The sequence below is a fragment of the Pristiophorus japonicus genome, chromosome 3 (genome assembly GCF_044704955.1).
Source record: "Pristiophorus japonicus isolate sPriJap1 chromosome 3, sPriJap1.hap1, whole genome shotgun sequence".
Taxonomy (NCBI): Eukaryota; Metazoa; Chordata; class Chondrichthyes; family Pristiophoridae; genus Pristiophorus; species Pristiophorus japonicus.
This window is the reverse complement of record NC_091979.1, coordinates 115582180-115603035: the sequence shown is the minus strand read 5'-3', so window position 1 is coordinate 115603035 and position 20856 is coordinate 115582180. Positions and strand designations below refer to the sequence as shown.

Sequence of the window (20856 nt, the reverse complement as noted above, 5' to 3'; positions counted from 1 at the left end):
ATTTACGAATGACCCTGGTGATCCCAGAGGAATGAACACTTATGCTATGAGGCCTCCATTCGCAGCCCAGCGCAGGGGGCCACATATTCCAGGAGCACATGTGCATCCTGTGATCACGTGGGCCAGACCAACCAATGAAAATGGCGTATCGCCATTCACAGTCATGGTGAGTTCCGTTTGAATTTTAAATAAATAAGAAAAACACTTCATCTATTTAAAATTAATTGAAATTGAATTTAATGAAATGTTTTAAACAAAAAACTGTTTATTTGATTTATTTTTTAATATGTTTTAATAGGGGTAAAAATAAACTTAACTTAATGGATAAATAAAAATTATTGATAACATTTTATTTTTCTATCTTTTAAAACTCTTACGCTGGTAAAAGCTAACCTTATGCTGGGCAAGAGTTGGGCAAATAGCCTTCTCTTGGGGAGGCGTTGGAACTGTCAAAATAAATGCATCGTGCGCCTAGAACCGGCAGTTGCGGGACGGCTACGGATCCGTGTGCACGTCGTATGCACCCATAGAGACTGCGATTTTTGGCCCATTATTTGACAGCATTACTGTGACAGGGAGCTTAACAAAAGTGATAGGACATCAGTGACTAAGGTGACATCATGGAAAATAGAAAAAAGTTAAAACTTAAGGCACTATATCTGAATGCACAAAGCATTTGCAAGAAAATAGATGAATTAATAGCACAGATAGAAATAAATGGATTTGATGTAATAGCCATTACAGAGACGTGGTTGCAGAGTGACCAAGGTTGGAAACTAAATATTCCAGGATACTTGACTTTTAGAAGCTAATAAAGGATGGGATAAAGACAGTAGAGAGAAAGGATCTTAGCTCAGAAGAACAAGATGTAGAATCAATTTTGATGGTGCTAAGAAACAACAAGGGGCAGAAAACACTGGTAGAAGTAGTTTATTGGTCCCATAACAGTAGTTGTAGTGTCGGGCACAGTATATATCAGAAAATTAGAGGTGCATGTAAGAAGGATTCAGTAATCATGGGGGACTTAAATTTTCAGATAGATGGGTCAAACCAAATTTGCAGTAATAGTACAGAGGACAAATTCATGGAATGCATTCAAGATAGTTTTCTCGGTCAGTATGTCGAGGAACCAACAAGGAACAGGCTATGTTCGATCTAGTATTGTGCAATAAGAGAGTTAATAATCTTGTAAAGAAACCTCTGGGGAGCAGTGATCATAAGATGATAGAATTTTATGTTGATTTTATGAGTTAGTTAAGTCCGAAACTAATGTCTTAAATTTGAACAAAGCGAACTATGTAAGTTTGGCTTAAGGTAGGTTGGGAAGCTCGAGTAAAAGATATGATGATAGATAAATAATGGCAAGCATTTAAAGAAATAATTCATAATTCACAACGAATATACAATCCCTTAAGGAATAAAAACCCCACAGGAAAAATGGTCTAACCATGGCTAACAGAAGTTAAAGATAATATTAGATTAAAGGAAGAGGTTTATAATGTTGCCAAAAAGAGTAATAAGCCTGAGGATTGGGAGGATTCTAGAATTCAGCAAAGAGGGACCAAGAAATTGATCTAGAATATGAGAGTAAACGAGAGAAGATTGGTTAACGGACAGAAAACAGAAAGGAATAAATAGGTTATTTTCAGGTTGGCAGGCTGTAACTAGTGAAGTACCGCAAGGATCAGTACTTGGTCTTCAGCCATTTACATAGAAACATAGAAACATAGAAAATAGGTGCAGGAGTAGGCCATTCAGCCCTTCTAGCCTGCACCGCCATTCAAAGAGTTCATGGCTGAACATGCAACTTCAGTACCCCCTTCCTGCTTTCCCGCCATAACCCTTGATCCCCCGAGTAGTAAGGACTTCATCTAACTCCCTTTTGAATATATTTAGTGAATTGGCCTCAACTACTTTCTGTGGTAGAGAATTCCACAGGTTCACCACTCTCTGGGTGAAGAAGTTTCTCCTCATCTCGGTCCTAAATGGCTTACCCCTTATCCTTAGACTGTGACCCCTGGTTCTGGACTTCCCCAACATTGGGAACATTCTTCCTGCATCTAATCTGTCTAAACACATCAGAATTTTAAACGTTTCTATGAGGTCCCCTCTCATTCTTCTGAACTCCAGTGAATACAAGCCCAGTTGATCCAATCTTTCTTGATAGGTCAGTCCCACCATCCCGGGAATCAGTCTGGTGAATCTTCGCTGCACTCCCTCAATAGCAAGAATGTCCTTCCTCAAATTAGGAGACCAAAACTGTACACAATACTCCAGGTGTGGCCTCACCAAGGCCCTATACAACTGTAGCAACACCTCCCTGTCTCTGTACTCAAATCCCCTCGCTATGAAGGCCAACATGCCATTTGCTTTCTTAACCGTCTGCTGTACCTGCATGCCAACCTTCAATGACTGATGTACCATGACACCCAGGTCTCGTTGCACCTCCCCTTTTCCTAATCTGTCACCATTCAGATAATAGTCTGTGTCTCTGTTTTTACCACCAAAGTGGATAACCTCACATTTATCCACATTATACTTCATCTGCCATGCAATTGCCCACTCACCTAACCTATCCAAGTCACTCTGCAGCCTCATAGCATCCTCCTCGCAGCTCACACTGCCACCCAACTTAGTGTCATCCGCAAATTTGGAGATACTACATTTAATCCCCTCGTCTAAATCATTAATGTACAATGTAAACAGCTGGGGCCCCAGCACAGAACCCCACTAGTCACTGCCTGCCATTCTGAAAAGTACCCATTTACTCCTACTCTTTGCTTCCTGTCTGACAACCAGTTCTCAATCCACGTCAGCACACTACCCCCAATCCCATGTGCTTTAACTTTGCACATTAATCTCTTGTGTGGGACCTTGTCGAAAGCCTTCTGAAAGTCCAAATATACCACATCAACTGGTTCTCCCTTGTCCACTTTACTGGAAACATCCTCAAAAAATTCCAGAAGATTTGTCAAGCATGATTTCCCTTTCACAAATCCATGCTGACTTGGACCTATCATGTCACCTTTTTCCAAATGCGCTGCTATGACATCCTTAATAATTGGTTCCATCATTTTACCTACTACTGATGTCAGGCTGACTGGTCTATAATTCCCTGTTTTCTCTCCCTCCTTTTTTAAAAAGTGGGGTTACATTGGCTACCCTCCACTCGATAGGAACTGATCCAGAGTCAATGGAATGTTGGAAAATGACTGTCAATGCATCCGCTATTTCCAAGGCCACCTCCTTAAGTACTCTGGGATGCAGTCCATCAGGCCCTGGGGATTTATTGGCCTTCAATCCCATCAATTTCCCCAACACAATTTCCCGACTAATAAGGATTTCCCTCAGTTCCTCCTCCTTACTAGACCCTCTGACCCCTTTTATATCCGGAAGGTTGTTTATGTCCTCCTTAGTGAATACCGTTCACAATCTATATTAATGCCTTAGAAGAAAGGACCGAGTGTAATGTATCCAAGTTTGCTAATGATACAAAGCTGGGCAGGAAAGTAAGTTTTGAGGAGGATGCAAAGAGGCTACAAAGGGATTTGGGGCTAGAACCTCCACTTTTGTGGTTAGTGCCCAAAAATGGGCGATATTTCCAGTGTGGGCGTTAAAAAAGGGTTTTCAGATCGCCTGCTTCTCGCCCATTCTCAAATTTGAAAAGGGTCGTTACCGCAAGCAATATAAAATGGGTGGTAACGTTAAATTTTTTGACCTTCTGCTGTAAAATGTGGCCTTCCTTAGCAACGGCATGGCAACGCTCGATTCCCATGATTCAGGAGGTGTCAAGGGTCATCATGACGTGTGCAGAAGAGGAGACAGAGAGAGAGAGAGCTCAGAGGGACTGAAGGCGTGTCTGGGTGTGGTGTGGTTGCTTTGGGAGGAAGGAGGGAGACTTTAGAGCTTCACAGCAAGTAGGCAAACAAAAAGTAGCTGTTACCAGCCACATATTTGCCCGAATTTGGCCTATAATGGAGAGAGAGGAGGAGGCATCACAGCACGCTGTGGAGACTGACGCTGGAGAGAGCAGTGAAGTGGGAGAGGAGCACATTGGAGGGCGCAAAAGAGCCAGGAAGTTCTCGGACGAGGCAAATGCCTCCCTCCTGCAAGAGATCGAGTTACACTGGGGAAATTTGACACAGGGAGGGTGTGGGAAGCCCACCCCAAAGGCATACCAGAGGCTATGGACCGAGATAGCAGAGCTGGTCTCGTCGGCGACCAACGAGGTTCGTGAGGGCAACCAATGCCACAAGCGATGGAACGACCTTGTGGGATCCGCAAGAGTAAGTATTACATTGATTTACATGTACTTATGTATTTATATAATTTGATTTGTAACAGTCATGAGTGACTATCATCAGATGTGAGGTCTTTCACTTTTACCAGGAATGTTTTACTCAAAGCCTGTGGTCACGGTGTACATCTTTAGGTAAAGAATGATCATTTTCATAATAATCATGATTATATCTGTCGGTTATGTGTTGTATCAGTCTCTGTGACAGTACCTAGCAATGATATCATGCAATGATCTCATGCCATGTTGTCCCGTCATCTTTTACAGAAGAAGCTATCGACGATGAGGTCCATGCAGAGGTGAACGGGTGGGGGACCACCAGTCCCCAGCGACATCACAGAGATGGAGGAGCGGGTGCTCACACTCGTGGGGAAGCACCCCCGGACAGCCACGGATGCATCTGCAGACCCTGAAGTGAAGCCATGTGAGTAAAGCTTACACCATTACATGATGTGAAGTCAATAGATGCCACATCCTCTCATATCCGAACAATCATATATGATAGATGATTTCTAAAATTTTCATAGAAATAATGCTGGCCTAATGAAAATCATTGGAATGCAAATGTGTTGAAGGTCATGAAATTTGATGTCTGCGATGATTTTGAGAGCGGTGGTGCTTTTGTCGTGCATATGCTGTGTGTAGCTGGACACACCTTGTCACCCTAGCACTCCTTCTCCTCTAATAACTTCATTTGTGTTTTGCAGCTCAACCAGCAGCACGTCCCAAGGCAAGACCACAGAGGCCAGAAGGTGGGGGCGCAGGGCCGGACTCTCCAGACGATCCTACACCTGATGCTGAGGAGCTCCGATTCTCGCCCGTCAATCCACTGCGTCTGTTCTCGATGGATGAGAGCACGGACTTCGAAGAACCTGCATCGTCGCGCTCCAGAACCCATTCCACCCAAGGCCATCTAGAGGTCTTGCGATCATTCCCGCCTCCACTCTAGAGATACCGGCCCCAAGCACCTCGCCACAGGGCACCCCATTAGTCCCCAGGATGGCGCCGACCCTGCGGAGGTCTCGTGGACGCGGCAGGTCTGTTCCACAAGTGCCATCTGACAGCGGAGAGATAGTACAATTATCCAGGATGACTGTAGACATTGGTGACCAGCTCATCGAAGCATTGGGGGGCATATCCCGACAGCTGACCACCATGACCGTGTACATTCCGTGGATGGCGGAGGCCCTGGATGCAATGGCCAGGAACACTGCTGCCACAGGCCCCCTTTGGTCCCCGAGCGCGGCACTCCACCCCTAGGTTCCGCACCACCACTGCGAACGACAGATGAGAGCAAGGACTGAGATCCTGCTTCTGCATCAGAGAATGTTGCCCCCTCGGCACGCCCCCCCCCGCTTCTGTACCCGTGCAACCACACTATCTGCCTTCATCCCCCCCCCCCCCCAATGAGGCACCGCCTGAGGAGCTCCTTGGCCAGGCGCGGTGGAGCGAGGAGGGGAAGGAGTAGAGGTGGGGAGAAGAAATGAAGGGGGGAAGAAAAGTGAGGTGCATGTCCGCAGGTGATGGCTGTGTTATATCTCCATCTGGGTGTATGCAATTTGTTGCAATGTATGGAGGCAGGGGACCACGCTCCTGCTTTGCCTTTGTATTCTGTGTTGCTGGACATATTGAACATGTGATTGATGTCAATGGTGGAAAAAGTGGGGTGCGCGCGGGGATTGGGTGTTATTGCCTGTGATACTTATGATTTCAGACAAATGTTGGGATAACATTTTTGTTATTGAACATAAGCTTGTTGCGCATTGTCTCAGATAGCTGGACCGTTACACACTGGTGATTCCTTAACATGAAAGGGTTAAATACAACTTACCATCAATCAACGTAAACTTTAACTGGCACCAAGATGATGGGCACCATTGATGTCTGAGCTGCACACACAGTGTGTTAGCATTGTCACTCACATCAATGCTCTTTCAGGAAAATCGTTCAGATCTCAGCTCCTCATGTAAGAGTGCGATTTTAAAAATGCCAGCCACACCACTGGTATTCGTTCAGAACAGTTCCACTTTTTATGGCCGTTTTTTTGGGCGAGCGATATTGTGGGTGATATGTGTGCAAACTGGTGAAAGTGACGGTGGACGATCTCCTGGGCGTTAGTTCTGCCAGATGTGCTTTTTACGACAAAAAAAAGTGAGCGGGCAGTATTATTGAATTTCAGCATTAATTCCGTGCGGAAAGTAACGCTGGGCGATATTATGGGCGTTGATTTCACCCATTCTGATGATTCCGCCAAAAAAAAAGTGGGCGGGCGGTAATATTGCTCGGCGATAAGTTTCCTAAAAATACCCGTCAGTTTCCATTTTGTGCCAAAATGGGCGATATATGGGCTTTATACGTCATTTCAGCGGTAAAATGGGCGTTAAGTGGGCGTTAAGCATGCAAAAAAAATGGAGGTTCTAGCCCATAGACAGGTTAAGTGAGTGGTTAAGAACATGGCAGATGGAATATTATGTGGAGAGGTGTGAAGTTATCCACTTCGGTAGGAAGAACAGAGAAGCAGAATATTTTTTAAATGGTGAGAGATTGGGAAATGTTGGGATTCCGAGGGCACGAATCACTGAAAGTGAACATGCAGGTACAGCAAGCAATTAGGAAAGTAAATGGTATGTTGGCCTTTATTACAAAAGGATTGGAGTATATGAGTAAAAAAGTATCACTGCAAATTATATAGAGCCTGGTGGGAAATGATCCACGGTGTCCAGGGCGCTCCGTGGATCTTGATGACTGGGGGCAGTGCTGTGCGGTGAGGACATGCTGGTGGAGGACCTTTGTCTTACGGATGTCTCCGCAAGATCCTACAAATCCCTTGGTAGGACAGGCGCACCAACATCAGCGTCCTCATCCAGGCTAACATCCTCAGCATTGAAGCACTGACCACACTCGATCAGCTCCGCTGGGCAGGCCACATAGTTCGCATGCCAGACATGGGACTCCCAAAGCAAGTGCTCTACTTATAACTCCTTCTCGGCAAACGAGCCAAAAGTGGGCAGCAGAAACGCTACGAGGACACCCTCAAAGTCTCCCTGATAAAGTGCGACATCCCCACTGACACCTTGGGAGTACCTGGTCCAAAACCGCCCTAAGTGGAGGAAGTGCATCCGAGAGGGCGCTCAACGCCGAGATCATGCAGAAATCAAGCGCAGGCAGCAGAAAGAATGTGCGGCAAACCAGTCCCACCCACCCCTTCCCTCAACGACTATCTGTCCGACCTGTGACAGAGTCTGTGGCTCTCATATTGGACAGTTCAGCCACCAAAAAACTCACTTCAGGAGTGGAAGCAAGTCTTTCTCGATTCCGAGGGACTGCCTAGGATGATGTTGATGATGAAAGCCTTGGTGAGACCACACCTGGAGAATTGTGTACAGATTTGGTCTCTTTACCTAGGGAAAGATATGCTTGCCTTAGAGGTTCACCAGACTGATTCCTGGGATGGGGGGAATTGTCCTGTGAGGTGAGATTGAGGAGACTAGGTCTATATTTCCTAGAATTTAGAAGAATGAGAGATAATTTCAATGAAACCTGCAACATTTTTCGAGGGCTTGACAGGGTAGATGCTGGGAGGATGTTTCCCCTGGCTGGGGAGTCTAGAGTTAGGGTTCACAATCTTGGACTAAGGGGTCGGTCATTTAGGACTGAGATGAGATATATCTTCACTCAAAGGGTTGTGAATCTTTGAAATTCTCTACCCCAGAGGGCTGTGGATGCTTAGTCGGTGAGAATATTCAAGTCAGAGATTGATACATTTTTGAATATTAAGGGAATTGAGGGATATGGGGATAGTGCAGGAAGGTGGAGTTGAGATACAAGATCAGCCATGATCTTATAGAATGACAGAGCAGGCTCGATGGGCTGAATGGCTTACTCCAGCTCTTATTTCTTATGTTATGTTTACATATATTTGACCTTTTATAGCTTCAATCAATTATTTATGTAGAAAACTAAAGAGAATGTTGTACTCAAATTTTTAACACTCGTGTTTCAGGGGATATTCCAGATTTATTCAGTGATGATGAAGTGGACGGTATTATAAGTACCATAAGGATGGAGTTACGAGGTCTTGGATTATTGGACACCAGAGAGAACTGCTGGCATTTCTTTATTGACCGGATTCGGCAACAATTAAAGGTCTTCCTGCATTATCCCTATTTCACTTACTTTGTTCATTATAAATAAAGTAGAATACTTTTTTTTATATTCCAACACTAACATTTCGATATATTTCTGTCCAGAAAAAAAGTTGTGCATTTAGTTCCAATATTTGAAATCAATGTATGGCATAATAGTAGCTATATGGTGCAATTCTTGTTTCAACAAAAAAAATGAGGACACATGTTTTTCTTTATAATTAAGGAAATACTAACAAAATCCCATACTTTGCCATCACATATTTTAAAGTTCGTATTTTTACAATTTTGTAAGAGGATTGTTAATTACAGGGGAAAATGGGCATTTTCCCATTTTTATTATTAAGGAGATCTTCGGTCATGACTTTAGGACATTTTAGTAGTATATAGATATTTGTCAGAGAATGTAGAGAAGGAGTGTAGTCAGAGAATGTAGCATAGTGGTTATGTTACTAGACTAGTAATCCAGAGGCCTGAACTAATGGCCCAGAATTTGCAGTCGGAGGCTTCCTGGGGTCGAATGCCTCCGACTACCAACATTTTTCCGAAAGTACCTGATGGTTCCAGAAGTTGAGTACAGACCATCAAACTGTAGTAGTGAGGTTGGGGACAGCATCAAACAAGAAATTAGGGATGCATGCAATTAAGATACAGCAGTTATCACGGGCGACTTTAATCTACATATAGATTGGGCTAACCAAACTGGTAGCAATACGGTGGAGGAGGATTTCCTGGAGTGTATTAGGGATGGTTTTCGAGACCAATATGTTGAGGAACCAACTAGAGGGCTGGCCATCCTAGACTGGGTGATGTGTAATGAGAAAGGACTAATTAGCAATCTTGTTGTGCGAGGCACCTTGGGGAAGAGTGACCATAATATGGTAAAATTCTTTATTAAGATGGAGAGTGGCACAGTTAATTCAGAGACTAGGGTCCTGAACTTAAGGAAAGGTAACTTCAATGGTATGAGATGTGAATTGGCTAGAATAGACTGGCGAATGATACTTAAAGGGTTGATGGTGGATAGGCAATGGCAAACATTTAAGGATCACATGGATGAACTTCAACAATTGTACGTCGCTGTCTGGAGTAAAAATAAAACGGGGTTAGGTGGCTCAACCGTGGCTAACAAGTGAAATTAAGGATAGTGTTAAATCCAAGAAAGAGGCATATAAATTGGCCAAAAAAAGCAGCAAATCTGAGGACTGGGAGAAATTTAGAATTCAGCAGAGGACGACAAAGGGTTTAATTAAGATTGGGAAAATAGAGTATGAGAGGAAGCTTGTAGGGAACATAAAAACTGACTGCAAAAGCTTCTATAGCTATGTGAAGAAAAAAAGATTAGTGAAGGCAAACGTAGGTCCCTTGCAGTCAGAATCAGGTGAATTTATAATGGGGAACAAAGAAATGGCAGATCAATTGAACAAATACTTTGGTTCTGTCTTCATGAAGGAAGACACAAATAACCTTCCGGAAATACTAGGGGACCGAGGGTCTAGCGAGAAGGAGGAACTGAAGGAATCCTTATTAGTCAGGAAATTGTGTGAGGGAAATTGATGGGATTGAAGGCCGATAAATCCCCAGGGCCTGATAGTCTGCATCCCAGAGTACTTAAGGAAGTGGCCCTAGAAATAGTGGATGCATTGATGATCATTTTCCAACAGTCTATCGACTCTGGATCAGTTCCAATCGACTGGAGGGTATCTAATGTAACACCACTTTTTAAAAAAGGAGGGAGAACGAAAACGAGGAATTATAGACTGGTTAGCCTGACGTTGGTGTGAAAAATTAAAGCACATGGCATTGGGGGTAATGTATTGACGTGGATAGAGAACTGATTGACAGACAGGAAGCAGAGAGTCGGGATAAACGGGTCTTTTTCAGAAAGGCAGGCAGTGACTAGTGGGGTGCCGCAGGCTCAGTGCTGGGACCCCAGCTATTTACAATATACATCAATTAAAATGAAGGAATTGACTGTAAGTTTGCAGATGATACGAAGCTGGGTGGTGGTGTGAGCTGTGAGGAGGATGCAAAGAGGCTGCAGGGTGACTTGGACAGGTTAGGTGAGTGGACAAATGCATGGCAGATGCAGTATAATGTGGATAAATGTGAGGTTATCCACTTTGGTGGCAAAAACATGAAGGCAGAATATTATCTGAATGGCGGCAGATTAGGAAAAGGGGGGGTGCAACAAGACCTGGGTGTCATGGTACATCAATCATTGAAAGTTGGCATGCAGGTACAGCAGGCGGGTGAAGAAGGCAAATGGCATGTTGGCCTTTACAGCTAGGGGATTTGAGTATAGGAGCAGGGAGGTCTTACTGCAGTTGTACAGGGCCTTGGTGAGGCCTCACCTGGAATATTGTGTTCAGTTTTGGTCTCCTAATATGAGGAAGGACGTTCTTGCTATTGAGGGAGTGCAGCGAAGGTTCACCAGACTGATTCCCGGGATGGCAGGACTGACATATGAGGAGAGACTGGATCAACTGGGCCTGTATTCACTGGAGTTTAGAAGGATGAGAGGGGATATATCTCTGTATCTCATAGAAAAATATAAACTTCTGATGGGACTGGACAGGTTGGATGCAGGAAGAATGTTCCTGATGTTGGGGAAATCCAGAAGCAGGGGTCACAGTCTAAGAATAAGGGGTAAGCCATTTAGGACCGAGATGAGGAGAAACTTCTTCACTCAGAGAGTTGTTAACCTGTGGAATTCTCTACCACAGAGAGTTGTTGATGCCAGTTTGTTAGATATATTCAACAGGGAGTTCGATATGGCCCTTACGGCTAAAGGAATCAAGGGGTATGGAGGGAAAGCAGGAATGGGGAACTGAGGTGAATGATCAGCCATGATCTTATTGAATGGTGGTGCAGGCTCGAAGGGCCGAATGGCCTACCCCTGCACCTAATTTCTATGTTTCTATGTTCGGAGACTTGTGGTCCTGGGCCTTTTTTGCGAAGGCCTTCATGGACGCACATGTATCCCAGGAAAGTTTGGGTTTCATATGCCTCACTGGAATGACGTGGGGCGTCCCAACCTCGCAGAGTAGGAGTATCCCCATTCATACTTATGTGAGTTCCGTATATATGGAGCCATCATAAGTATGAATGTGAATACCCCAAAAATACAAACACTGAAAATAATGGGGAAAAAATTGAATTTAATTAATTATTTAAAACGAAAAGTTAATTTTTTGAAAAATAAATGTACATATTTTAAAGGGTCTAAAAATAAACTTACCTTATTTAACAGGATTTCTGGGGCTGGAATTTTGGCTCTGCTCATTTCGGGGCGGTAAAGGCGGCAGGGCGGTAAATCGAGCTCGAGAACAGCTTGTGCCTCAGTCAGCAAACTTCGGCAGCTGGGCCCTGAGTGTGGGGCAGAACGCGAAGGGAGGCATTACACACCTCTCTTAGGGCACTAGGCTGGCTGGGCAAGCGAAAATCCTAAGCTAAACAGCCGGCCTCGGAACGCTCTAAGAGGCCTGGTGAGAAAAACAAAACCAGAAAAAAAAACACCATAAACATTCCCAATAAATAACTCACACCACCAAAACATAAATCGCAAAAGAAATAAAATGTTAAAAAATCACACTTACCTGAGGTCTGCATTACTTACCTCACTGCAGCCGCTTTAACTCGGACTGCCCACTTTCACAGACGGTCCTAGCATGGACCGGGCGGCAGCCAAAAATCGAGCTGGTGTCACAACCAGGGGCCTTGCACACCGGCTCGCTTCTTCCGGGCGGTAATGCTCTATGCCCTGCCGAAACTGGCACCGAAAATCCTAGCGGAGCACTGGAAGTTGTCTGCCCACCCAGAAGTGCTTACCGCCGCCATTGTCGCCCCTCCGGGGTGAAAACACAAACAGCAACAAGCCGAAAATCCAGCCCCTGATGTTAAAATTATTTTTTTTAATGAATTTTTCTGTACTTTAAAAGTCTTACGCTGATAAAGGTAGGCCTTACGCATGCTTTTATCAGTCATAAAAATTTAGCTTAGGATTTTCGCTTGCCCAGCCAGCCTAGTGCCCTAAGAGAGGTGTGCAATGCCTCCCTTCGCGTTCTGCCCCACACTCAGGGCCCAGCTGCCGAATTTTGCTGACTGAGGCGCAAGCTGTTCTCGAGCTCGATTTACCGCCCTGCCGCCTTTACCGCCCCGAAATGAGCAGAACCAAAATTCCAGCCCCAGAAATCCTGTTAAATAGCCCAACTCTTCGTCCGCGGAAACCCTTTACTTTCGGATGCGGTGAATCTGTTAAGAGAATTCTTGACAGATCACAAGTACCGGGTTTAGGCACATGCGCTTTGCATACTCAAACCCCGAACTTGTGGGGATCCCACGGCATGGGCGCAACTCGTACGGTCCTGTGGGGAGCGGTAATTCAGGCCTAATATAATCTGGTGACGTGTTCAAATCCCACCCACGACAGCTGGGGGGATTTAAATTCAGTTAATTAAATATATTTGGAATTAAAAAGCTAGTATCAGTAATGATGACCATGAAACTACCGAATTGTTGGGAAAACCCAACTGGTTCAGTAATGTCCTTTAGGGAAGGAAATCTGCCATCCTTACCTGGTCTGATCTATATGTGACCTACAGCAATGTGGTTGACTCTTAACTTCCTTCTGAAATGGCTGAGTTGTACAAAACCGCTACAACAAAGTCAGCACTGTGGGAGTAACTTCACCACATGGACTGCAGCGGTTCAAGAAGGTAGCTCACCACCACCTTCTCAAGGGCAATTGGGGACGGGCAATAAATGTCGGCCTTGCCAGCGACGCCCACATCCCGTGAGCTAATTTTTTAAAAGACCAGAAAGAATGCAACTCTATCATTCTGGTTCCATCGTATACATTGGCCCAGATTTTGCATATTGAAGGATTACACCACTGGTATGCAAACTGAATGAACACTTACCTATTGCCCCAAACGAATAGTTGCTGTCAGGCGCTGCAGAGTTAAGCACGGCATTGTGGCCCACGGATTCCAGGGGCGCACCATACCTTAGCTCACGTGGGCCATTGCTCCAGTCAGGAAACAGAAGGTCTCTCATTCTCCCTCACTAGATACTGTGGTATTTTCTAGGGAAAATACAGCAGCTAATGTTGTTAAGTTTTTATGTATTTTGTACCATGAAAGTTCACCTGAAGATACAGTGAGAACAAGAACATAAGAAATAGGAGCTGGAGCAGGCCATTTGTCCCTTCAAGCCTGCTCCACAATTCAACAAGATCATGGCTGATCTTGTCCATCAAATCCACTTACCGCACTATCCCGATATCCCTTAATTTCCTTAGTTCCCAAAAATGTATCAACCTCTGTCTTGAATATACTCGACGGCTGTGCATCCACAGCTCTCTGGATAGAGAATTCCAAAGATTTACAACCCTTTGAGTGAAGAAATTTCTCCTCATCTCAGTCCTAAATGGCCGACTCATTATTCTATGACTGTGACCTCGTGTTCTGATTCCCCAACCAGGGGAAACATTTTCCCAGCACTAACCCTGTCAAGCCCCTTAAGAATTTTATATGTTTCAAGTAGATCACTTGTCATTCTTCTAAACTCTAGGGAATATAGGCCTAGTCTACTCAATCTCTCCTCATGGGGCAATCCCCTTATCCCAGGAACCAGTCTAGTGAACCTTCATTGCACTCCCTCTAAGGCAAGTATGTCTTTCCTTAGATAAGGAGACCAGAACTGCATGCAGTACTCCAGGTGTGACCTCACCAATGCCCTGTATAATTGTAGTTAGAATTCTTGGGGCCGAAATTTCCTCTTTCCGAAAGGCCCGTTTGTGCCTCTAGCGCTAACAGGGTGATAAGGACTTTTCACCCGGGGGCAGGCAGCAGAATCGACCCGGCTGGAATTGCCCCCAGGATGATGGTGCCGAAAATGAGTTTGCACTGCGCCCCTTACTTTTTTTCCGGACGGTGGGGAACACGGCGATGATGTAATCGCCGTGCACGCCGACCTCTTATCGCCCTGCGCCGACCCCTTTATGCCCTACGGGGGAAATTGCCCAATGGGAGTGAGGTCGGCGCGAGGCAATGGCACCGATAGCTTTGCAAAGTTGTGGTGGCTGGGGTGCCCCGTTTGCCCTTAAAGGGGAGAGCCTTGCGCGCGGCCGGCATCTTTTCTTTTTGTCGGCCGACTTTGCAGTGGGCACGAGAATGGCAGACACTGGTTTGGCTGGGCTGCCAAAAGTCAACCCTGCACCCTCTCGTGGGTGCTGGGCTGCTGGCCCAGCTGACACCCTCTCTGGTGGCCCAGTGGGTGCCATGGAAGTGGCTGCAGAGTTCTCAGCGGCCCTCCCCTTTAAGAGAAGGAAAGGGATGTTGCGCAAACCCGCTGCGGCATGTCCGTGTCGCACAGATGTCATCAGCGCCACCCTGACTCATAGTGCCCTGCTCCCGCCTCCCTCCTGCCCCGAGAGCGCCCGGATGATTTTTTTAAGTTAAAGTGCCCAATTCTGGGGCTCTTGCGTCTGCCTGCCGCCATGCAATTTAAGCGCCGCAAACCTAGCGCGGGGTAATTTCGTCCCCCTTTACATTTATACTCTAATCCTTTTGTAACTAAAGATTAGCATACCATTTGCTTTCCTAATTGCTTGTTGTAGCTGCATGAGGGGAGTAAGGGAAATGTATTTTTGATTTTTTTTTAATTTGCAGAACTCTCAATTCCCCAAGCAGTCTCTCACTCTACCCAGTTTAGTTTTAATCCTTTTCATATATATTTAAACAAAAAAGCATCAGATGAAGATTTTTTATTGATGGGTAATCCCTTAAGCTGTGCAAATAGGTTGCTGCGCCTGTTTGCACCAACGGTAAAATTTTCATACATAATTGCTGGGCAGTTGGTAGGCAATTAGCCTAACTCTGCGGCAGCAATTAGGATTTCAATGTCGGAGCGGATGGTCTATCAATTTAGAACTTGACAGATCGCAAGTTTGGAATTTAGCGCATGCGCAAGCGCCTGCGGAAATCTCAAACTTGCTGTCCATTTCAAAGGTGGTATGGCGGCGTGCTCCGAGAGTACACTGTCATACCGATTGCAAATTCCGCCCCATCTGGACTTTATCTTTTGTGTAATTGCAGAAACAAAACTCTTTTTGAATTGACATTTAACACTGTGAAATTGACAATAGGTGTCAAAATGTAATGCTTCATTAAGGCCTGTAAAATAATCTGCAATAGAGATCGATAACCAATACTGTCTTTGAGAAATGCTAATAATTGAGACATTGGAAACAATCAAAGTAATGTTAACATTTTTAGTATTTCCTTTCATTTGCATCCTTCCTATTCAACATAAGCAAGTTCAAGGAGGGATGATCTATGAAATTAGCTCAGCAATTACGAATAATTCATTATGAAATTATTTATTTAATAACTGAGCTATGGTTCAGCTTGTTAACATATTTTGCTGCAAGATGAATTTTGTTAAAAACAAATAATACACCAAGGGGATTTAGTACTCAAGTTATATATGAGTAATTTATTACTAACTATTTTTGGAATATGGTTTTGAATTAAATACTGTATTTGGAGATGTAAGGCAACTTATTACTGCGAAACACAAACAACATTGCAGTTTGTCTCCGCATTTTCAACTACTTAGTATAGTATGGTGGGAAGGAGGACAATATAGCATCTTTGAAAGTTCGAAACCCAGATGTTTCCCATTAAATTTCCTTCTGCAATACTTGCTGTCTTAATGACTACTTTATTACAGAGCTGGAATTGAATTCAAAGCTACTTAGAGTCCGAAGGACATATTTTTATTAAGTTTCCCATCAGCCTATTTTTCATTATAAATGGTGGCAGTTTCCCCAGGGGAATCATAGAAACATAGAAAATAGGTACAAGAATAGGCCATTCAGCCCTTCTAGCCTGCACCGCCATTCAATGAGTTCATGGCTGAACATGCAACTTCAGTACCCCATTCCTGCTTTCTCGCCATACTCCTTGATCCCCCTAGTAGTAAGGACTTCATCTTCAGTTCATCCATTGTAACTTTTTTGGAAGAGTCTCACAACCCCAGAAAAATGACGTAAGTAATGTTTATGCCATTTTTCCATTATGCCAGTTTTTGCAGCTCTTTGCCTTAAGATATGGTGGACATTGCCTAAAGATATGGTGGACAAGTGGGAGAGCCCATGAAATTTAATTTCCATTTTCTGGAGAGCATACTATAGAGCTGGGATTTGCAGAGGATACCATTTGGTTCCATTGCCTCTGCTTTTATTCCTGTATTATTAATGTTGACATATGTGTCTTTCCTCACTGCATCTTTCACATACATCTCTTTCCCATGCAAGATACTCTTCTAACCATGTTGAATTTATGGAATGCCTGACTATAGCCTTGATACTAATTTCTCTTGCGCATTTTGGCTCAGATTTTGAGATGGGCAATGATGACGAGCTGTCAGCGTTCACCATTCCTCCTCTAAAACTGACTGTTTCAGGATTTAGTGCATGCGCACCTACATGCCAAAATCCTGACATTGTGGTCAGTCATTCACTATTCCGACACTGGCAGCACTGTGGTAAACAAATGTTTTGGCACTGAAAAACTAATTTTAGTATTTGTGGAATGTCACATTTCTCCCTTATGATAAAAATTACTAGATTTTAAAAAACTAGAAAAAGTTTTTTTTTCAAGTTTGTTCATGATATTTCAAGTTCTATTTTATCCCCATGCGAGAGTCCCAATCTTTATTTTGCTCTCTCTAACATTTTATAAAAGTCCAGATAAAAGCAGCTTCTCATTTCCTGGTTTCCTGTCTGAGAATTCCGCAACGTGATTGGTTGTTTAGACAGCTGCTTGAGGTCGCAGCAGCATCGCGCTAGGAATTCCCATTACAGAGTGTTGAAATCAAATGAACCTTGAAAAAGGCAAACTTCTCACCATAGATCGCTTTCTTTGGGGCGAGCACCTTTCCATCGCTGCTGATCGCAAATTACAGGCCAATAATTTTGATTGTCAATATATATTTTTCAGGTTGTTCTATGCTTCTCTCCAGTGGGCTTTGTTCTTCGGATGAGAGCAAGGAAGTTCCCAGCTGTGGTTAACTGCACGGCAATTGACTGGTTTCACCCATGGTCTCAGATAGCACTGGAATCCGTCAGCCATAGTTTCATTGAAAAAATTGATGGACTGGAGGTAAACATAATATTGCTTGTGTGTTACATTGTGCAAAATGGAGTTTCCAGTTTGTCACCTACAGAATTATTTAATTATGAAATTTAAAACTGATTTTCCCCTTCCAAGTCTTGTAGACCCAATGAGTGATAAATAAACCAGCGACTGACAGTTATTCCAGTAGAAGAAAAAAATAGCACCTTGCATTGCTGGAATGAAATGGTCCTAATGTTATTGTCAATTGTTTGGTTCAAACTTCAGACAATGGTCAATGACATTGTATGTTTGAACTTTACTAGTTTAAATATTTTTCCATAGTACAACAACAATTTAAAGCATTTGTCAAAATATACAACAATCAATCAATAGTTTTACAAAGATTAAATGGTTTGAACTTGTGAAGTTGCAAGACAAACTTACAAGCACAACATTACTGAAATATTTTTTATAAACTCATCATTCATAGGCAGTCCCTCGGAATCGAGGAGGACTTGCTTCCACTCCCAAAGTGAGTTCTTTGTTGGCTGAACAGTTCGATACGAGACCCTGTCACAGGTGGGACAGACATTCGTCGAGGAAAGGGGTCGGTGGGGCTGGTTTGCCGCGCGCTCCTTCCGCTGCCTGCGCTTGGCCTCTTCACGTTCTTTGCATTGAGACTCGAAGAGCTCAACGCCCTCCCGGATGCACCTTCTCCACCTCGGGCGGTCTTCAGCCAGGGTCTCCCAGGTGTCAGTGGTGATGTTGCACTTTACCAGGGAAGCTTTGAGGGTGTCCTTATAATGTTTCCACTGTCCTGCTTTGGTTGTTTACCATGAAGGAACTCCGCATAAAGCATTTGCTTCGGGAGTCTCGTATCTGCATGCGAACTATGTGGCCTGCCCAGCGAAGCTGATCGAGTGTGGTCAGTGCTTCAATACTGGGGATGTTAGCCTGGTCAAGGACACTGATGTTGGTACGCCTGTCCTCCCAGGGGATTTGCAGGATCTTGTGGAGACATCATTGGTGATATATCTCCAGCGACTTAAGGTGCCTTCTATACATCGTCCATGCCTCGAATCCATACAGGAGGGCGGGTATTATTACAGCCCTGTAGACCATGAGCTTGGTGGTAGATTTGAGGGTCTGGTCTTCAAACACTCTTTTGCTCAGATGGCCAAAGGCTGCACTGGCACACTGGAGGCGATGTTGAATCTCCCCATCACTGTCTGCCTTTGTTGATAAGAGGCTCCCGAGATATGGGAAATGGTCCACGTTGTTGAGGGGTGCGCTGTGAATCTTGATGATTGGAGGGCAGTGTTGTGCGGCGGTGACAACCAACATATAGAGAATAAAGTACCATTTTCTATTGTGTATCTTCTATACATTCCTTTGTGACTCCAGTACGAGCTCAATAATTGAATCCAATGGGGCTTGTTTTGTAGCTCAAAAATATTCCAGCAACAGATTTATTTCAGTTGCATCATTTCCTGTTATCAAACACTGAAGGCATGATTTCATTTAAAGTACAGGGGGCCGAAATTCAGGGTCCGTTTAAGGTCCATTTCTGCCGTTTTGCGGCGGCCATGTGGCAGAATCGAATGGCCGCCGCATTGCAATCCAATGGCCGCCACGATCCACATTCAGCGTGGGGATTTTTCAGCCTGTCCCCAATTCCGCCCCGCTGCTGATGACCGCCGCAATTGTGCCATCAAAACACACAACACCGCTCTCCCTCACCTGCAGAATACTCCACCCAAAATTTAGGTTAAAAAAAAATCATTGCCCCACTGCGTGGTGCCCCCGACAGCTTTCTCTGTCAGTGCACCTTGTCTGCTCTCTCTTTGCCCTGGCGTTGCGGCGGCCATTAAAGGCGAGGGCCGAATGCCGCGGCCGCCATCTTGGTTTTTTTGCGGGCCGACTTCCATGTTGGCCAGACTATTGCTCCCCTGAGTTCAGCCTGGCCGCCAACAGGCAGCCTCGCACCCCCTCTTGGGTACCAGGCTGCTGGCCCCACCAAAATCCTCCCTGGTGGTCCAGTGGCCGAATCTAAAAAATGCCCAATTTTCCTCCCTTTAACGGAGGGGAGAGAGCATGGTGATGCTCATGCACTGTTACGTCGCCACCGCTCCGCTGCTGAGTGACAGCAGCGGAGTCTCGATCCTGCCCCAACTTCCACCCTTCAGCTTGACTTACTTCCGCCCCCACTATGACCGATTTCCGGTCCAACATTAAAAAAAGTACAAAGTCCCGAAAATCGATGGAAAGGTCGCCTCAGTGCTCCCGATGGAAAAAACTTCAGAAAAAAAAGGTTGGTGCGCCAGCTTTCTGGCGGTCCTGAATTTCGGCCCCCAGATATTAGATACATTTTGTTCATTATCAACTTAATGTTCAATAGAGGCTTGATATTGAATACAAATAAAATTGCTGTCTGACTGCGATGATACGTTAGGACCTCAGTGATTCTTAGTTGTACAGCTTTTTCATATTTATCACCCAGAATATCTCTTTATGGACTGCCAGACTTTATTGCTGTCTATTTGTTGTATGTTCAATCTGTTCATTTGATTATTATTTAATTTATTAATTTCCATTTTCTTTTCTGCATTCTTTTCCTGAAGGCATTGACTCCTTTTGGGGTACAGTTCTACAAATGGCTGTCACTTTGTACTACCTCATCTAAGTGGCTTGTATTCAATTGTGAGCCTTGAGCACAAGTGTTGTCAGGCTAATTCCCTGCAAAAGACAGCAACACTGAATCAGTCCCTTTTATCACCTGACTTCCACATGTATGAGGTCTTATAACTGGCTGAATTTTCCCTCCCCATCTCAGGGGCACTGAGGCCAATTATAGTGCCTCTATTGTTGCTCCAGCTAAAATCGGGTAACTCAGTACAGCCCAGGGATCAAACTGAGTTCATTCAGATCTGTATGACTCACGAGATAAATTTACTAAGCCTTCAGAGGATCCTCCCAGTTAGAAATTTAATCATTATGGTAATTTGAAGATATTTTTATATTGGTACTACAATACTATCCACTATTCAGAATTTTTCCAGTTATAGTAGAAGAGTTAACAGGTTAATCTACTATACATTATAGAAACTGATACTGAAATATTAATTATTAAGTTAATTGAAAATTGAGTTTTTGTATCCATAACTAAATGGTTATAGCAACGTGGCACTGCTGGATGTTTTTGCTTGAAAAACAAATTTTAGTGTGGCTTCATTTCACTTACATGCAAATAATTATAAGCATTATAACCTTGCAAAGGCTGGATTTTCGG

At 44.2% G+C, this 20856-nt stretch overlaps 1 protein-coding gene across 1 annotated transcript in view; it reads left to right on the top strand.

Moving 5' to 3' along the window:
* Nucleotides 1–20856, top strand: part of dnah9l (dynein, axonemal, heavy polypeptide 9 like) — a 668659-nt gene that overhangs the window by 473408 nt on the left and 174395 nt on the right. The window contains exons 54-55 of the mRNA XM_070873660.1: nt 8301–8443; nt 17451–17612. Coding sequence (XP_070729761.1) covers nt 8301–8443; nt 17451–17612 — 305 coding nt within the window. The remainder of the gene's footprint in view (nt 1–8300; nt 8444–17450; nt 17613–20856) is intronic.